The following is a 17,799-nucleotide window of genomic DNA, read 5'->3' as shown; positions in this document are numbered from 1 at the left end:
ATAAAATCTTTAAAAAAAAAAAAGAACATTCACAACTAAGTGAGTTGTTGTAATATTGGCATTAATTTCAATATCTATTTATGTTGAATTTATATTCTCTTTGCATGAGAAGCACTTTTGGTGAATCAAAAGCAATTTTTACATTTTTTATACCTCTGTACCTTGTCGAGGTGTTATATTTTGTCCTAACTGTGGTGTTATTCCCGTGATATGCTTTGACACCATTCTCATTAACTTTTCTGACTTCTGTATGTATTTTCATTCTGGTTACATTAGAGATTCCTTAAAACATCTTAAAGTTACATAGCAAACCATTTTAAACCAAAGTCAGTTTTATAGGAAAATTTTCTACTTCACCCTCTCCACCCCGGAACCTACTTTATGTTACCACTATCAGAAATTCTGTCTTTTATGTTGTGTAATTAATTAGGTCAATTTATGATTTTTATGCTTTTGCTTAAGAACTTCTATAGCAGAAATACGGGTAACCCGTGCTACCTCATTACAGCAGTACAGTTTTCCAGAACCGTGTAAATATTTATATTAGCAGGAGTTTTGTGTTGTCACGTGCTTTCAGTTGCTCTTTTGAAATCCTTTTATTTCGAGCAGAAAGACTTCCTTTCACATTTCTTGGGACAGGTCTGCTGGTCAATCAGAGGGTCTTTTGCTTGGCGTGGCTCTCATTTGCACAGTTCTGCCAGGTGGGTTGTTCTTGGTGTGGATTGTTTACTCTGCGTGTAGTTGAATACATGATCGCACTCCCCTTTTCCTGTAAGGTCTGCTGAAAATTCCAGTTATACTCTCATAGCAGCTCTTTTTCATAGAAGGTGAGTTACTTTTGTCACGCTGTTTCAAAATTCCCTTTTCACCTCAGATTTTTTTTAAGGGTTTTGTTTATTTATTTCACAGAGAGAGAGCACCCACAAGCAGGGAAAGTGGCAGGCAAGGGAGAGGAGAAACAGGCTCCCTACTGAGCAGGGAGCCCTCTGTGGGGCTTGATAACAGGACCCCAGGATCATGACCTGAGCCGAAGGCAGACACTTAACCAACTAAGTCACCCAGGTGCCCCTCACCTCTGAGTTTTGATAGGTTTATTTATTTATTTATTTTAATTTTTTATTTGACAGAGAGCTCACAAGTAGACTGAGAGACAGGCAGAGAGGTGGGGGAAGCAGGCTTCCCGCTGAGCAGAGATGTGAGGCTGGATCCCAGGACCCTGAGATCATGACCTGAGCTGAAGGCAGAGGCTTAACCCACTGAGCCACCCAGGCGCCCCTTTTGTTAGGTTTATTATAATGTGTCAGTGTGTTCATGTCTTGACATTTATCCTACTATGAATTAGTGAGGTGGTTGAATTTGTCTCTTTTTCCCACTTATGTGTGCAGTAGAAGCCTTTAGTTCTTCATGTCAACTCTTTCCCCCCTTTTTACTCTCCTCTCCTTATGGGGTCCCCTTAATGTACATATCAGTCCACTTACTGGTGTCCCATGAGTCCCCAGACTGTCCTTTTTGACATTTTTCTTTGATCTTCAAGACAAGGGTCTTTAGATTGTCTGATTCTTTCTTCTGCTTGAGCAAGTCTGCGGGTGACCCACTGGTGTGTTTTTAACTTCCGTCATCGTGTTCTTTAACTCCCTGTTCCTGCTTGGCCGATTGTTATACTTCGTCTCTTTGGGTTTACATTTTGGTCATGACCCGTTTTCTGGTCTCACTGAGTTTCATATCTGTTTTCTGTTCCTTTCTCCATGTGCATCTTTATGATGATTAGTTCTTTGTCATGCAAATAAGTTCTTCATTAACGGAGGGTTCGTTTGTGGGACTTCTTTTGTTCGATGTGGCGAAGCCTTTGACTACCATTCTAAAAGTTACCAACATAAGGCAACACATACTGGTGAGAAGATCGATAAAGGTAAAAAAAGAAAAAAATGTGGCAAAGCCTTTAGGCAGAACCACAACTTTCTAAGCATCGGAGAGTGCATGATGACAGAAACCCTACAAATGTAAAAAATGTGGCAAAGCTTTTATTTCATAATCTAGACTCTTCAACATGAGATCATACATCCTGTGGAGATACTGTAAAATGTCCAGAATGTAGACAGCGTCTTCACAATGAACTTCATCTTCCTCAACCTCAGAGAAAGCATACGGGATAGAAATGCCAGAAATATAATGATGGATGAAAAACCTATGTTTTAGTATATACTTAAGAAAAAAGTCTTAGTGAAGGAAAAAAAAAAACATAAAAGTTGTGAGCAGTTAGCGAACTATGTAATGGAATGACATTTATATGAAATCAGAAAAGTCACAGCAGAAAGCAGTAAGTTAGTCTCATTTTCCAGACATGATTCTAAAGTAGGGTATTTATTATAGAAAAGAATGCAAAATTCAAACAGTTAAATCAATAACATTTTGGCTTTGGACAATGCAGACATTAAGGGTGTCAACTCTAACACAATTGACAATCTGCTTTTCACTCTTGGGTCTCCAAACATCCAATCACACCTAGCTTTCCATAGAAAGAGCCCATTGTTGACCAGAACCCTGACCTAAAACAAATAGTCCGTATTCCCTGTGTTTTATACGGTATTGTTATAGTAAGGTAGGCTTAAGAAGAGTCAATATTAAGAAAATCATAACAGAAAACATTTTTAGACCACTACCCAGTAGGTATCAACAAAATCGAGGTGTAAGTGGATCCAGGCCCTTCAAACCCATGTTACTCTGTGAGCTGCATCTGTTAATATGCCTCAGAGGATCAAGGGATGATCATTGTCTGGGGAGGGATAATAGTGTGTCTCTTCCTTTTCTTTAGACCACATTTGAGATTTTTCACATGGCAAATGTTATTTTACTCTTAAATCATCTCATGCTGTGCCTTTATTGCTTGTATACATGCAAAGTGATTTTATCATTGCTGCCTCAGAGACACGAGCGGCTCTTGTATAATGGGGAGTTCATTCGTGCCACTTTGCACAGAAGGTTAAGGAGGCTGTGGTGTATAGTGTATGAGGAAAGCCCACATGGAGATGCCGTTTGTGGTTGATGTGTAAGAGTGATATAAATCATGGTGGAGTAAGTGTTTAGGGAGTCATTATTTACATTAAAGTAAAACAGAGAGGTGTCCCTGGGTGGCTTAGCTAATGATCCATCTCTTTATTTCAACTCAGGTCATGATCTTGGGGTCTTGGAAGAGCCCCACGTTGGGCTCAAGCTCAGCAGAGTCTGCTAGGGATTCTCTCTCCCTCTCCCTCTGACCCTTCCCCTGTGGTGCTCTCACATGCTCTTTCTCTAAATAAATGGATAAATTCTTTTTTTAAAAGATTTGATTCATTTGTCAGAGGGAGAGAGAGAGAGAGAACAAGCAGGGGGAGCAACAGGCAGGAGAAGCAGTCTCCCAGCGGAGCAAGGATACTGATTTGGGACTCGATCCAGGGTACTGGGATCATGACCTGAGCTGAATGTAGACACTTAACCAACTGAGTCACCCAGACATCCCATGGTTAGTGATGTTTTTTTTTTTTTAACCATTTGTAAAAATGTTCTCTTATGCCAAGACCACAGTGACACAATCTGCTGTGTTTTTCTAATAACATCATTAATTATCTTACAGTTTTGCTCAGAAATGTATTAAACAACATCTTCTGTGGTTTGAGTAGTGACTGAAGTTTTCTATTGTTTAAGACTTTGTAAGTAATCTCTGTAATCAACATGGAGCTTAACCTTAAAACGTTGAGATCAAGAGTCACTGCACGACCATGTGAACCATCTGGCTGCTGTTTGAATGATCATTCCTGTATTCCCATAGCAGAATGCCTTCTCAGGGCTTGGTGATAGCAGTAATCTACTTGTCATGGACAGTAGCTGGAATCTTGGCAGACTGAGAGCTGTTTTTACCATTATCTCACTGGGCATGGGTTAACTTCTACAGAATTTACTGCCAAACATGAGTTTAGTCAACTCATTGGTCATTGTCTTTAAAAGAGTGATGGCTTTTGGGTGAAGAGATTTCTGTCATGATTTTGGATATAGACTTCTTTGGTATTTTCAGAGTGGCCAGGAGTGTGTCCATTGTAGTACACTGTGGGTCTCGAGTGTCTTCTAGACCATTAAGATTAGCCCTATGTATGCTGCCTGGAAGGAGCTAAAGTGAAGACTTCCAAGTACATGACCTTTTCATTTTCCTCCATATGTCACTCCCAAATGAGCAGCAAAACATGCTGAAGGAAAACCTATTTTGGGAACCATCGTGGATATCAGAAGAAAATTATACATTTGCTCTACTCAGCAATTGTTACTCACCCATTGTTACTATTCCTTGAAATCATGTTGTGAGCTCATGGGCCACCCCAGTGGTTCCTTAATTTTCATCCAGTACAGGCACAAGCAGTGGGTCGAGTGTATTCATAAGATCAGCATTTCCTCCAGATCTTCACCTAAGTTCATAGCCTCCCAAAGTATTTTTCTCCTTCTGTTTCACTTGACTCAATCTCCTGCATCTTTTATGTCTACATTGCTGTTGTTAATATTCTCCATTGGTGGTTCCTGGAACACCTCTGCCCTAATTCCTACGTGTTTCCCAATCATTAGCCCTTTTACTGTCATGGGCCATGATTCTGTTATATGCAGGGCTTACTCTTCCTCTAAGAAACATAAAATCCTCTCATCTTTTCAGATCCATGTAAATTGTATGCTTTTGTGCAATTTCTTCACCACTCTCCCTTAGAAGCTCACTACAAAAATTTTTTTTTATAAACATTTTTTTAAAGATTTTTTTTTTATTTTTATTGATTTGACAGAGAGAGATCACAAGTAGAGAGGCAGGCAGAGAGAGAGAGAGAAAGAGGGAAGCAGGCTCCCTGCTGAGCAGAGAGCCCAATGTGGGACTTGATCCCAGGACCCTGAGATCATGACCTGAGCCGAAGGCAGCAGCTTAACCCACTGAGCCACCCAGGCACCCCTCACTACAGAAATTTAAGGTAGATTCTTACTATTGGGATCTCTTTACCTGTCCAAATGCAAGACCTACGGAGACATTGAGAAGAGAACATAAGGGTTCACACGATTCTTCTGTATTGTATCGTGCAGATCATAGTCTTCAACAGGGTTTCAGTGATGCAGACTGGATAGATTTTCTTCCAGATCCTGTGTCAGATTCAGAAGTGTTTGACGAGGTGGTGTACACATGGGAAAATTAGGCAGGAATCAAGCCGGGGTCAAACTGAGTGGGGGATTTTGTTGGGAGACGATTCTCTGTGGGTTTATGTTTCTCCATGTTTTGTGGATGGAGGCGTTGGAAGTTTTTCTTCTTGTCTTTCCATTGATGTTTGTGTATTAAAAAGCTTTGGAATATAGTGGTAGTGTCTTGCTTTTGGATAGAGCACAGATTTGTTCACTATATAGGAAAATAGAGATAGCTCCTTCCATGGCAAAGTTCAGGTAGATAGGCTAGATGTTCCTTTAAGATATTGGGGTTTCTGGGGTACCTCAGTGGCTCAGTTGGTTAAAGCCTCTGCCTTCGGCTCATGTCATAAGTCCAGGTCCCTGGGATTGAGCCCCACGTCAGGTTCCCTGCTCAGTAGAGATCCCGCTTCTCTCTCTCCCTCTGCCTGCCACTCTGCCTACTTGTGTTCTCTATCTCTCTGTCAAATAAATAAATAAAAACTTTAAAAAGAGAGAGAGAAGAAAAGAACAAAAACCAGATACAGATATGCCTAAACATGTGTCACTTAAACTACTTTTTTTTTTTTTTTTTTTTGGACACAGAGAGAGAGAGATCACAAGTAGGCAGAGAGGGAGGGGGAAGTAGGCTCTCTTCTGAGCAGACAGCCCGATTCAGGACTTGCTCCCAAGACCCTGAGATCATGACCTGAGCTGAAGGCAGAGGCTTAACCCACTGAGCTACCCAGGCGCCCCACTTAAACTACTTTTCAGGAAGTTGCATGTAAAGGAAAGCTAACCTACTCTGCACATTAGGGTAATCCTATGTATTCATGGGAGGATATAAACTTAGGAAAGTGAATTTATCTATAACACAATGCTAGAGAAAGGAGAGGACATGGGGGAGAGGTGAGAGCTCCCAGCAGGAACCCAGCATTCGGAAGTGAATCCTGGAGTCCTCACAGGCTGAGCAGCCCAGAAGACACATGAAGAGCAGTCATTTCTGTGCGAGCTTCTTCAGTTGTTTTCCCTGCAGTGTTCTCTCTCTCATGTCTCACCATTAAAGTGTACGTAGTAATGGCCACATGGCTCATTAAGGCTTTTCTCCGTAAGTGGATTCTTTGGGGAATACTGGAAAGTGCAGTGGATTTTTATGTCCATGCTCATATTAGGCAATGTCAGATTTTAGGAGGAAACCTGAGTTAAAAACAGAGCTCCTGTACCATGAACAGTGGGAAATAGTAAGGTAACAGTAAAACTTGATAGTTTTGAAGGCAGTGGATTGACTGGAGTCCAGGTTATGAAATCCAGCATTGTAACCAGAAGCAGATTGTACCTGCCTTATTTGTCAGAGAGGGAGCTATTTCCAAGAAGATGTTTGACATGGTGGCAGGAAGAAGGAAAGGAAAAGGTGGCTCAGAAGAGAGGCTGATGAAGTTTACCATAGAGGGGTAGAATTAGCTTGATCAGTGAACCAGCCCTGCAAGAAATGTTAAAGCAGAATCTTGAGTACAGGTAAGATAGCAAAAGTGATACAGACAAGAGAGCATCAGAGAATATCTCCAGAAACAGTGACAAAACAAGGAATAATATAGCAATAAACACGTTTCTCTCAATAATTACTTTGGAGTGTATAGTATATTTTCTTTCAGTCAAGACACATAGGGTGTCTGAATGGATTTTTTTAAAAAGACCCATCTATATGCTGCGTATAGAAGCCTCATTTTTGTTTTATTTTTAAGATTCACTTACTTGAGAGAAAGCATAAGCAGAGTGAGGGGCTGAGGGAGAGGGACAAGCAGACTCCATGCTGAGTGGGGAATCCAATGGAGGGCTCGATCCCAGGATCCAAGATCATGACCTGAGCTGAAGTTAGATGCTAAACTGACTAAGCCACTCAGGCGCCCCTGTAGGAGATGAACTTTTAAACCTAAAGACACCTGCAGATTGAAAGAGAGGGGCTGAAATGGATGTCAAAAGAAAGCCTGAGTAACAATACTTACATCGGACAAAATAGACATTTTTGGGGGGCGCCTGGGTGGCTGAGTGGGTTGATCCTCTGCCTTCGGCTCAGGTCATGATCTCAGGGTCCTGGGATCGAGTCCCGCATCTCGGCAGAGAGCCTACTTCCCCCTCACTCTCTGCCTGTGTCTCTTCCTACTTGTGCTCTTTCTGTCAAATAAATGAATAAAATCTTTTTAAAAAATAGACATATTTGTTCTTGTATTGTCTTTATCCTGCTTTGGTACCAGGATAATGCTGGCCTCATGGCATGATTTTGATTGTGTTCCCTCCATTCTGCTATTTCTAAGATTTATCATTTATTTATTTATTTATTGGTATTTGTTTGAATTGATCAATGAAGGCATGTAGACTTGGACTTTTCTGTACTGAGACTATCTTTATTCCAAATTCAACTCTTATTTTTGTATTTGGTCTAAGAAGACTTGCTATTTCTTAGGTTCAAGGTTCGTATTTCAAACTTGGTAACTTCCGCATTTGTAGGAATTATCCTTTTTCCCCTAATTTGTTTGAGTTGTTAGTATACAATTGTTTATAGTAGTCTGTTATCACAGTATATATTTCTGTGGTTAAGTGTTATATCATTTTCTTTTCCATTTCTCATTTTCATTTTTGAGTCATCTCTCCTTTTTTTTCTTAAGTAATGTTAAAGTATTGCCAGTTTTGTTTGTTGTTTGGTAAAACTGGGCTTTGCTTTCAATGTTATTGTTTTTTTCTGGTGTCTCTTTTATTTATTACTGATTTCGCTTTGGTATTTCCTCCTCCTGACTTTCAGCTAAGTTTCTTTTTCTTTCTTTTTTTTTTTTTTTTTTTTTTTTCTATTTCCCTGTGGTGTAATGTTAAGAAAAAAAGTTGGGACGCCTGGGTGGCTCAGTTGGTTAAGTGGTTGCCTTTGGCTTAGGTCATGATCCGGGCATCCTGGGATTGAGTCCCACATCAGGCTCCTTGCTCAGCAGGGAGCTTGCTTCTCCCTCTGCCTCTGCCTGCCATTCTGTCTGCCTGTGCTCACTCTCTCTCTCTCTGACAAATAAATAAAATCTTTAAAAAAAAAGAAAAAGTTGAGGGGTACCTGGGTGGCTCAATTAATGAAGCTTCTGCCTTTGGCTCAGGTCATGTTCCCAAAAGCAGACACTTCACTGACTGAGCCACCTGGGCATCCCAATCACGACATTTTAAAAAACATTTACTTAACTTACTTTAGAGAAAGATAGAGATCTCCCAAACGGGGAGGGGCAGGAGGAGAGAGAAAGAATCTCAGACTTCCCACTGAGCATGGAGCCCAACATGAGCTCCATCCCAGGACCCCAAGATCATGACTTGAGCTGAAATCAAGAGTTAGATGCTTAACCAACTGAACCACTCAGGTGCTCCTAATCATTGCCATTTTTGAAACCCATTCTGTAAATGTCTCAAATTGATACTATTCCGTATGTTGAAACACCCTTGAATTCACACTTGATTATGTTGTAAAATGGTAAATTGTGCTTTTGATTCAATTTATTTGTTTTAAAGACTTTATTTATTAATTTGACAGAGATCACAAGTAGGCAGAGAGGCAGGCAGAGAGAGGGGGAAGCAGGCTCCCTGCTGAGCAGAGAGCCCAATGCAGGGCTCGATCCCAGAACCCTGGGATCATGACCTGAGCCGAAGGCAGAGGTTTTAACCCATGAGCCACCCAGGCATCTCATGATTTAGATTATTTTATTGTCAACTTTCAAGGAATCTTCCTCACAGGTAGTAGTTTGTAGGCCTTACATGTAGCATCTCTCCTTTGGGTTTGATAACATGTTAATGCTGGTGTCACAGAGAGTGTTTTCATGGTCTCGCTTCTCTTTACTCCTTGTAAATGATTGAGGAGATTTCAGCTAGTTTCTCGTTATATATTTGTAGGAATTATGCAGTGAACTCCTATGGCACAGGACTTCTCTTTGTTAGGTATTATTTTAAATGACTTTTTTAATCTACTGAGTAGTTGTAGATCAGTGAAGAGTTTTAAAAATATTTCTTCATGATGGAGTCCAGGTTGATTATATGTTTTTTGGTTTTTACACTCATTTATTGGTATCTATTTCTTGGCATATAATTAGTGTCATTGCCTTATAATTACTTGTATTTCTGTGGTATGAGTTACACTATGTCTGTTTTACATCCGATTTAATTGGTCTTCTCTTTCATTCTTACTTGAATGGTCTGTCAGTTTTGATTTTTTCTTTTTTTCTGAAAACCAATTCTGTTGTTAGTTATTTTCCTATTTTTTGCTAAATTGTATTTGTTCATTTCTGTGTCATGTTTAAATTTCATTTCTTCCACTGGGTGCCAGGATGGCTCAGTCAGTTAAGCATTTGACTTCAGCTGAGGTCATGATCTCAGGGTTCTGGGATTCAATCCTGTGTCAGGCTTCCTGCTCAGAGGGAATCTACTTGACCCTCTCCTTTTGGCCCTTACCTCACTCGTGCTCTCTCTCTCTAATAAGTCTTTGAAAATATTCCTTCCTTCTGCTGATTTTGGGCTCATATAATGGTACTTTTCATGATTATTTCATATAGAGGAGAGTGATTTGTGTTAGACCCTGACAATACTATAGACTTTTCTGTGATGTTGTGTAGTCAGTATGTTGTGTGCAAGTTTATGTGTCCATGGAGGAACAAAGTCCTGATGCTTCCTACTCAGCCATCGTGCTGACATTCTTTGATTGATTTTATGGTTGCTATGTTAGACATCCTCCATATATTCATCTGAAAGTAGTTAAGTGGAATGACTTTACTTTTCTGTTTTTTCAATATCTTTCAGCTGTATCTTCACAGGGCACTCTGAGCTTCCTGCCAAAGCCATGCAAAGAAGCTTCATTTCAAGATGTGTCAATGGGCCAATATAAGCACAATGTCCTTGAGAAGTTACATTTAATGATAGACTGGGATAATGATCATAAAGGACATATCCAAATTGAGACTACTGCCCATAATGAGAATCTCACTGTCCATAATGGTGAAAGATACAAAATATTTTGTAAAACCTTCCTTTTTAAGTCCATTAGTTCTGCAAAACAGGGTGTTTCTGTCAGCAGAAGCTCCAATCCAATACTCAAACGTACATATTTATGGATGGAGAATGTGGAACATCTGGAAAGTTACCTAGCCTGTGATGAACATAATGATTTGAACAATTTTGAAAATAGGATTGGATTGACCTTTCATTCAAATATTTCTAAACTTCAGGGATTTCAACAAGGAGAAACAACTCCTAAGTGGGATCCATTTGTGAGGTCCTTCACTAAAGACTCAACCCTTACAAATTCCCAGAGCATTTTCAATGGAGAGGGAATTGCTCAAGGAAGTGAATCTGAGAAAAAAATTCATCAAGGCTCAAATGTTAATAAACACCTGAGGACTCATTTTGCCGAGAACCATTTCAAACATATTAAATGTGGGGAAGTCTTTTATCAAAGATCCAACCTTCTGTCTAACAGTATGCATATAAAAGAGAATCCTTATATATTTAATGACTATGAAAGAGATTTTAACCAGTCCCCCAGTGTTGGTGATCATTCAGTAATTCATGTGGGGAAAAACCCATATAGATACAAGAAGCCCAGGAACATGTTTAGTCAGCCACCAAGAATACATATACATAAGACAGTTTGTACTGGAGAGAAAACTTACAAATGTAAAGAATGTGGCAAGGTCTTTAACCAGCAATCATACCTTACTCAACATCACAAAACTCATACTGGAGAGAAACCTTATAAATGTAAAGAATGTGGCAAGGACTTTATCCAGCAATCAAGCCTAAATCAACATCACAGGATTCATAATGGGGAGAAACCTTACAAATGTCAAGAATGTGGCAAGGCCTTTAGCCAGCATTCAAACCTTAGTCAACACCACAGAATCCATACTGGAGAGAGGCCTTACAAATGTCAGGAATGTGACAAGGCCTTCAAGCAGCACTCAGCCCTTGCTCAACATCACAAAATTCACACAGGAGAGAAACCATATAAATGTAAAGAATGTGGCAAAGCCTTTAACCATGACTCAAGCCTCACTCAGCATCACAGAATTCATACTGGAGAGAAACCTTACAAATGTGAAGAATGTGGGAAGGCCTTTAGGCAGCACTCACACCTTACTCAGCATCACAGAATTCATACTAGAGAGAAGCCTTATAAATGTAAAGAATGTGGCAAGGCCTTTAGGAGGAAGACACACCTTACTCAACATCAGAGAATTCATACTGGAGAGAAACCTTATCAATGTAAAGAATGTGGCAAGGCCTTTGTCCTCCATTCAGGCCTTACTCAACATCAGAGAATTCATACAGGTGAGAAACCTTACAAATGTAAAGAATGTGGTAAGGCCTTTATCAATCAATCAAGCCATACTCAACATCAAAGAAGTCATACTGGAGACAAACCTCTTAAGTGCAAAGAATGTGGGAAGGCCTTTAAGTGGAACTCAGCCCTTAGTGTACATCACAAACTTCATACTGGAGAGAAACCTTATAAATGTGAAGAATGTGGTAAGGCCTTTATCCTCCATTCAGGCCTTACTCAGCATCAGAGAATTCATACTGGAGAGAAACCTTACCAATGTAAAGAATGTGGCAAGGCCTTTATCCTCCATTCAGGCCTTACTCAGCATCAGAGAATTCATGCTAATGAGAAACCTTACAAATGTAAAGAATGTGGCAAGGCCTTTATCCATCAGTCATTCCTTACTCAACATCAAAGAATTCATACTGGAGAGAAACCTCTTAAGTGTAAAGAATGTGGGAAGGCCTTTAAGTGGAACTCAGCCCTTAGTGTGCATCACAGAATTCATACTAGAGAGAAGTCTTAGAAATGTAAAGAATGTGGCCAGCGCTTTATCCCGCAGTCATATATTACACAACATCACAGAATTCCTACTGGAGCAAGTCTCCAGTAGGAATTTGAAGACTGTGAGAGAATTTGGAAGGACTGCTAAACCTTAAGTCTGTGTCAGAGAATTCCTATTGGAGAGGAAATATATATGTGTAAAGAATGTGGCAAGACCTTTAGGCAATGCTAAACCCTTGTTCCTTATCAGAGAATGTATAGTGGAGGTGATTTTATAAATATAAAATTTGGCAAGCCCTTTCCTAGTGCTCAAGCCTCTCCCAGCATTACAGAATTCATAGTAGAGAGAAACCTTATAAGTGTAAAGAATGTGGTAAAGTGGGGCACCTGGGTGGCTCAGTTGGTTAAGCAACTGCTTTTAGCTCAGGTCATGATCCTGAAGTTCCAGGATTGAGCCCTGCATCATTGGGCTTCCTGCTCAGTGGGGAGTCTCCTTCTCCCTCTGACCCTCCCCCGTGTCATGTTCTCTCTCTCTCACTCTCTCAAATAAATAAGTAAAATCTTAAGAAAGAAAGAAGAGAGAATGTGGTAAAGCTTTTGGATTGCTCAACACTTAACTCAGCATCACAGAGTTCATACTGAGGAGAAATACTAGAAATGGAAAGAACATGACAAACCCCTGGATGGAAGTCATAACTTGTTCAACGTCGTCGTTATCATACAGGAGCAAAACTGTAATATGTAAAGACAGTGGCCAAGCCTTTAACTGGAATTCAGCCCTTACTCGGTATCCCAAAATGCAGTCTTGGTTCAAACCGTACAAACATAATGAAGAAAGACTTTCTCTTACACTTTAGAAAACATCAGAGTTTAGAGAAGAAAAGGAACTTTTAAGAGAAAAATACATAGAAACATTTAATTGAAAATCAGATGTCAATAAATGTCACAGAATTCACAGTATAAAGCAGGACACCAGTCATTCTCTTCAGAGATTACGTAAAAAAATAATACAAATTTAATTAGGTAATGTATGTGCTATTATGCTTCAAAAGATAGAAGGGGGATTTTTTCATTATAATTTAAATGTGTTTGTCTTTCCATTGACCCTGTATGAGATTTGTGACATGCAATTATTAATGTATTTCTACTCTTAGAACTCTTCAGAAAATTCATTTATTTCTAGTGAGTGTGTGAAACTATGTTGGTGATTGGTGTTGCATCAGGGATATGAGAAGCCCTTCTTCTTTAGGTGGGATTCATGCATATCTAATTTTCCATGGAAATATGAGGAAAATCTAAATGAATATTACTCTTGTGGTTATGACATTGATATAGGTCCTCATGAAGTAGGTGTTCAGAACATCATTCTCCATTTATTAAAACTAAAAAAAATTGTGACCATTACCAGTTACATGTTTTACTAATTGGTGTTTTTAATGAAAACAAGATGGCAGTCTTCACAATAGTAATTGTTAGAGAGTATGAGTTGATGGGGTTGAAATGAAATCCTGAGAGACATCTGAGAATAGCTAACTTCTGTAAAATGACATACACTCGTACATCCATATTTTTAGAGAATTACCAGAGTCCTGAAAGCGTGTTAGTATGCAAAACTAAGGTTGTAAGAAGTTAAAATAGACTTCAATCAGATGTCTTTACTAAGCCTCATGGTAATCACAAAATGAAAACAATGTAGTAGATACACAAGACAGAAAGAGAAAATAATCTAAGTATTCCCTTTTTTAAAATCCTCAAATCACAAAATAGCTAATGAATAAGAAAGTGATGAAAAATTCTAAACAGCCAGACTGTAACTCCATACTTGTACTGATACTGGCTTTAAATATAAAGGGCCTAAATTCTTGAATCCAAAGATACAGATTGCCTGAAAAGAAAGAAATACAAGAGAATCACTTCAGCTTTAGGAACAATCTGACTGAAAGTGCAGGTGTGGAGAATTGAAAAGAATGCAGGTTAGCTCTGCTTACATCAGTGAAAATCAACTTTAAGCCAGAGAGTGTAGTAAAACATGGCAAAGCTTATTTAACATAATGGGCTCACTTTGTGCAGTGTTCATAATGATGTGGTTTTTGGCAGAATGTCAAAAAAGATTTCCCTCATTGTTTTAGTTTTGGAAGGACAGGAATAGTATGATTATGTAACTTGTGTAACACTTTCCTCTTCCAAAACCAGTACCTTTTCCCATAAATGTTGGTGGTGTTTGTCCAGGTACCTCAGCTGTAGCTTGTGTTAAAATTTATGAACATTGATATGTTAGGAGTCCCCTAAATAAGTAGTTGATTTTCAAAACTGTTTTTCTGTGTTTTGAGGATTGGGGGGAAAAAAAACCACTGAGTAACAATTTGAGAAAACCTGTTGCTGTCAGATTCTGATGTGTGTGGAAAAATACGGTTGCATTGAAAATCTTGGCAGCTTACTGTAATAAGTCGCCAATAATTTACCAAAACTAACTTGTAGAGGCTAATCTTTTCCACAATATTCAGTTGTCTAACATCTTGCTATTATACATTGCATTGTTTCTTTACGTGTTATTTCATTTACATTGTTATCTGTTATTATTATTATTTTTTTAATTTGACAGCACAAGCAGGGGGAGTGGCAAGCAGAGGGGGAGGTAGAGGGAGAAGCAGGCTCCCTGAAGAGCAAGGAGCCCAACATAGGTCTCAATACCAGGACGCTATGATCATGACCTGAGCTAAAGGGAGATGCTTAACTGACAGCCACCCAGGTGCCCCTGCTATCTGCTATTTAAAATCCCTTAATAAATGACTTGGACTTTCAGGCAGGTTACCATAATGCCCTTCAGGAAGATTCCTGATTTTATTTCCGGGCATTTTTTTTTTTTAAATATTCAGTTGCAAATGATAGGCTTCCTGTGGGTCACCTTTGCCTTAGTTGTGACAGTAGATTTAGTCCAAGCTGGGGTTTTTTTTTGGAAATGTACATCTTCCCATAAGAAACCCTTATATTCTAGTTGCTTCAAAGTTTCTAGCATGGCTTACCTATGACTAACAGTTGTATAAGTTATATATGCATTTACTGAATATAAAATGTTCACTACTTTAATTTTAGAGAAAGGTAGCTAACACGTGTAGGTATGATTTGTTACATTAAAGCTGTAGGTCTGTGTATTCATGTAGAGTTTGTAGTGACAAGACATTTCTCTTCATTGCTTTGTGCTCCTTGAGCAAAGAACAGTCTTTTTGTGCATTGGATGGTTGTGTTGATTTGTCAAAATTTGGATACATAGGAGTCACTTACTTTTAAAGACTAATTTTGTTTGATCTATAGTACTCTTTTACATTTTTCACATGAATGCTTTTCCTTGAAAAAAGTAATAAAGGGGTTAATTCAACAAAGAGATACAACTTTTATAATTATTTATGCACATAACATAAAAGCACCTAACACGTGAAGCAGCTATTAGCAGACAAGAACAGAGGAAGATACAGCAGTACATTAGAAGGGGACTTCAATACTGTGCCTTCAAGGGTGGGTGGATTATCCAGACAGCAAATGAGTGAGGGAACATCAGACTTCAATGATAAGAGGCAGGCAGACATCCAACACTATCCAACAGCGTCTGAGAACACATTCTTCCCACATGCACATGGAGCATTCTCCAGTATAGAGTATATGGTAGACCACACAACAAGTCTTAATAAGTTTATGATTGAAATGATATCAAGCACCTTCCCAACCACTATGGCGTTTGAAACTAGAAGTCATTTACAAGTACAAAATGAGAAAATTCACAAGTATGTGAAAAATAATCACACAACTTTATAATAGCCAATAGAATGGAAGTACCTTATACATCATCAGGTGAGTAGATAACGGGCATGTATACAATGTATACTGGATATAATTAACAATACATTCGAAAGTTGCTTAGACAACTCTTAAAAATTCTTATCACATGAAAACCTGTAAGTCTTTGAGGTGATAACTTTTGTAATATATGTAAACCATATGGTGCATTAAAATAGGTTATATATTAATTATATCTCAATGAGACTGAAAAAACATTAAATAAGCCAATTAGTGGTTTCCTAGCCACAGGCATAAGAGGATAGGGATGGTGATAGTTAAAGAGTATGAAGTCTCTTTAAGAGGTAGTTCAATGCAACATTGACTATGGTTTGCTTGCACCGATGTGAGAATCAGTTAAAAACCTCACTTTGCATATTTGTTGTACAATTTTATTTATTTGAAACTCAGAATAAGCAGGGGGAGGCCTGGCAGAGGGAGAGGGAGAAGTAGACTCCCCAACTAGCAAGGAGCCAGAGGTGGGCCTCAATCCCAGGACTCTGGAATTACGACCTGAGCCACCCAGGCACCCCATCTGGTTCATTTGTACATTATAAATGGGTGAATTATACACCATGGAAATTCTGTGCAAATAAAGCTATTACAAGGAACCCCAAATACCTGCATAAGAAGACTTAGTATTATAACATCTCAGGACTATATAAATTCATCTGTTAAACACACACACTTGCAAGATTTCAACGGGAATTTAGGATTTAACTTCCTTGTGTGTCTTCAGTTTTGTGATGATACAAAAACAATTTTGAAACGCACACAGGAAAAGTTTTGTCAAGTACACATACATAATTACTAGTATGAGTTACGTTCAACGCTTTGATGTTGGATGAAGAAAATGGAGAGATGTGAAAATCTATAAGTTTCTCTAAAGAATCAATAGAATGGATATCTGTGTAATTCTGTATTTTTAATATCTATATTTCTATAGATCTCTGTTTCTCTATATATCTCTACATATATAGAAGGAAGGAAAGCTTTCTTTATGAATTGCCTAACCTAAGTCTGACCAATGGCAAGTCTGGTGTTGGCAAGGAAGTCTGGCAGGCTAGAAGGCCAGGAAAGAGCTGATGTTGAAGCTGGAGAATCTGAAGACGGTCTGGAGACAGAGTTAGGTCGGTAGGAAAAGCACCTTTGGAAGATACAGCTAATTACTATGTTCTCCAGAATAGACTGTCTAGTAACTGGTATGGATTTATCTGCTATAACGTTAATATAAACTATTTAAAATAGAAAAAATACAGATAACTTCTAGAAAGAGTTAAACATCATCTTAACAATATTTTGACTAAATGTATGACAGTATACAGCATTTCCAGGCATGCATTTGAAGCATGTGGAAGCATGCCTTCCACAAAAGACAAAATCAGAATTATGGTGGGATGTTAACATTTAACAGTATAATCAAGAGCATATCTATTTTTCTTACCTATTATAAGTAAAAAATTACTGTTAGCCAACAAGAAAATATTTTAATTATTACATAGGATTAAAAAATAATATCTCTGCAATTGAACCATCTTTTTTTTTCTATTTATTTGACAGACAAATCACAAGTAGGCAGAGCAGCAGGCACATAAAGAGGGAAGCAGGCTCCCTGCTGAGCAGAGACCCCCCCCCCACAAATGTGGCACTCAATGCCAGGATCCTGAGATCAGGACCCGAGCTGAAGGCAGAGGCTTAACAAGGAGCCAGCCAGGTGCCCCAAACCTTATTTTTCTAAGTACAAAAGTTAATTGACAGAATAACTTGAATATTCAATAATGAAAATTGCTCAATTTCACAGCTAGCAAGTAGACTACTAATAAATACGCAGATAGCACTTTTAGCCTCATCATGATAGATAAAATTGAAAGTAATAGCGTGTTGGTGAGGCCAGGAGGAAAAACACACTGTATAAAATAATCCTATGTAATCCTATAAGTGCAACTTTGATAAGGATCGGTCCAGTATCTATAAAA

The 17,799-nt window shown here is 38.7% G+C and overlaps 1 protein-coding gene across 1 annotated transcript in view; it reads left to right on the top strand.

The window, feature by feature from the left end:
* LOC116856126 (zinc finger protein 345-like) overlaps positions 1-12,088 on the top strand; it is a 53,511-nt gene extending 41,423 nt beyond the window's left edge. The window contains exon 5 of the mRNA XM_032839403.1: positions 9,970-12,088. Within this exon, the coding sequence (XP_032695294.1) occupies positions 9,970-12,014 (2,045 nt within the window). The 3' untranslated portion in view covers positions 12,015-12,088. The remainder of the gene's footprint in view (positions 1-9,969) is intronic.
* The last annotated feature ends 5,711 nt before the right edge of the window (positions 12,089-17,799 follow it).

The sequence above is a fragment of the Lontra canadensis genome, unplaced genomic scaffold (assembly GCF_010015895.1).
Source record: "Lontra canadensis isolate GAN:19392208 unplaced genomic scaffold, GSC_riverotter_1.0 scaffold107, whole genome shotgun sequence".
NCBI lineage: Eukaryota > Metazoa > Chordata > Mammalia > Carnivora > Mustelidae > Lontra > Lontra canadensis.
This window is presented reverse-complemented; position numbering and strand designations above follow the sequence as displayed.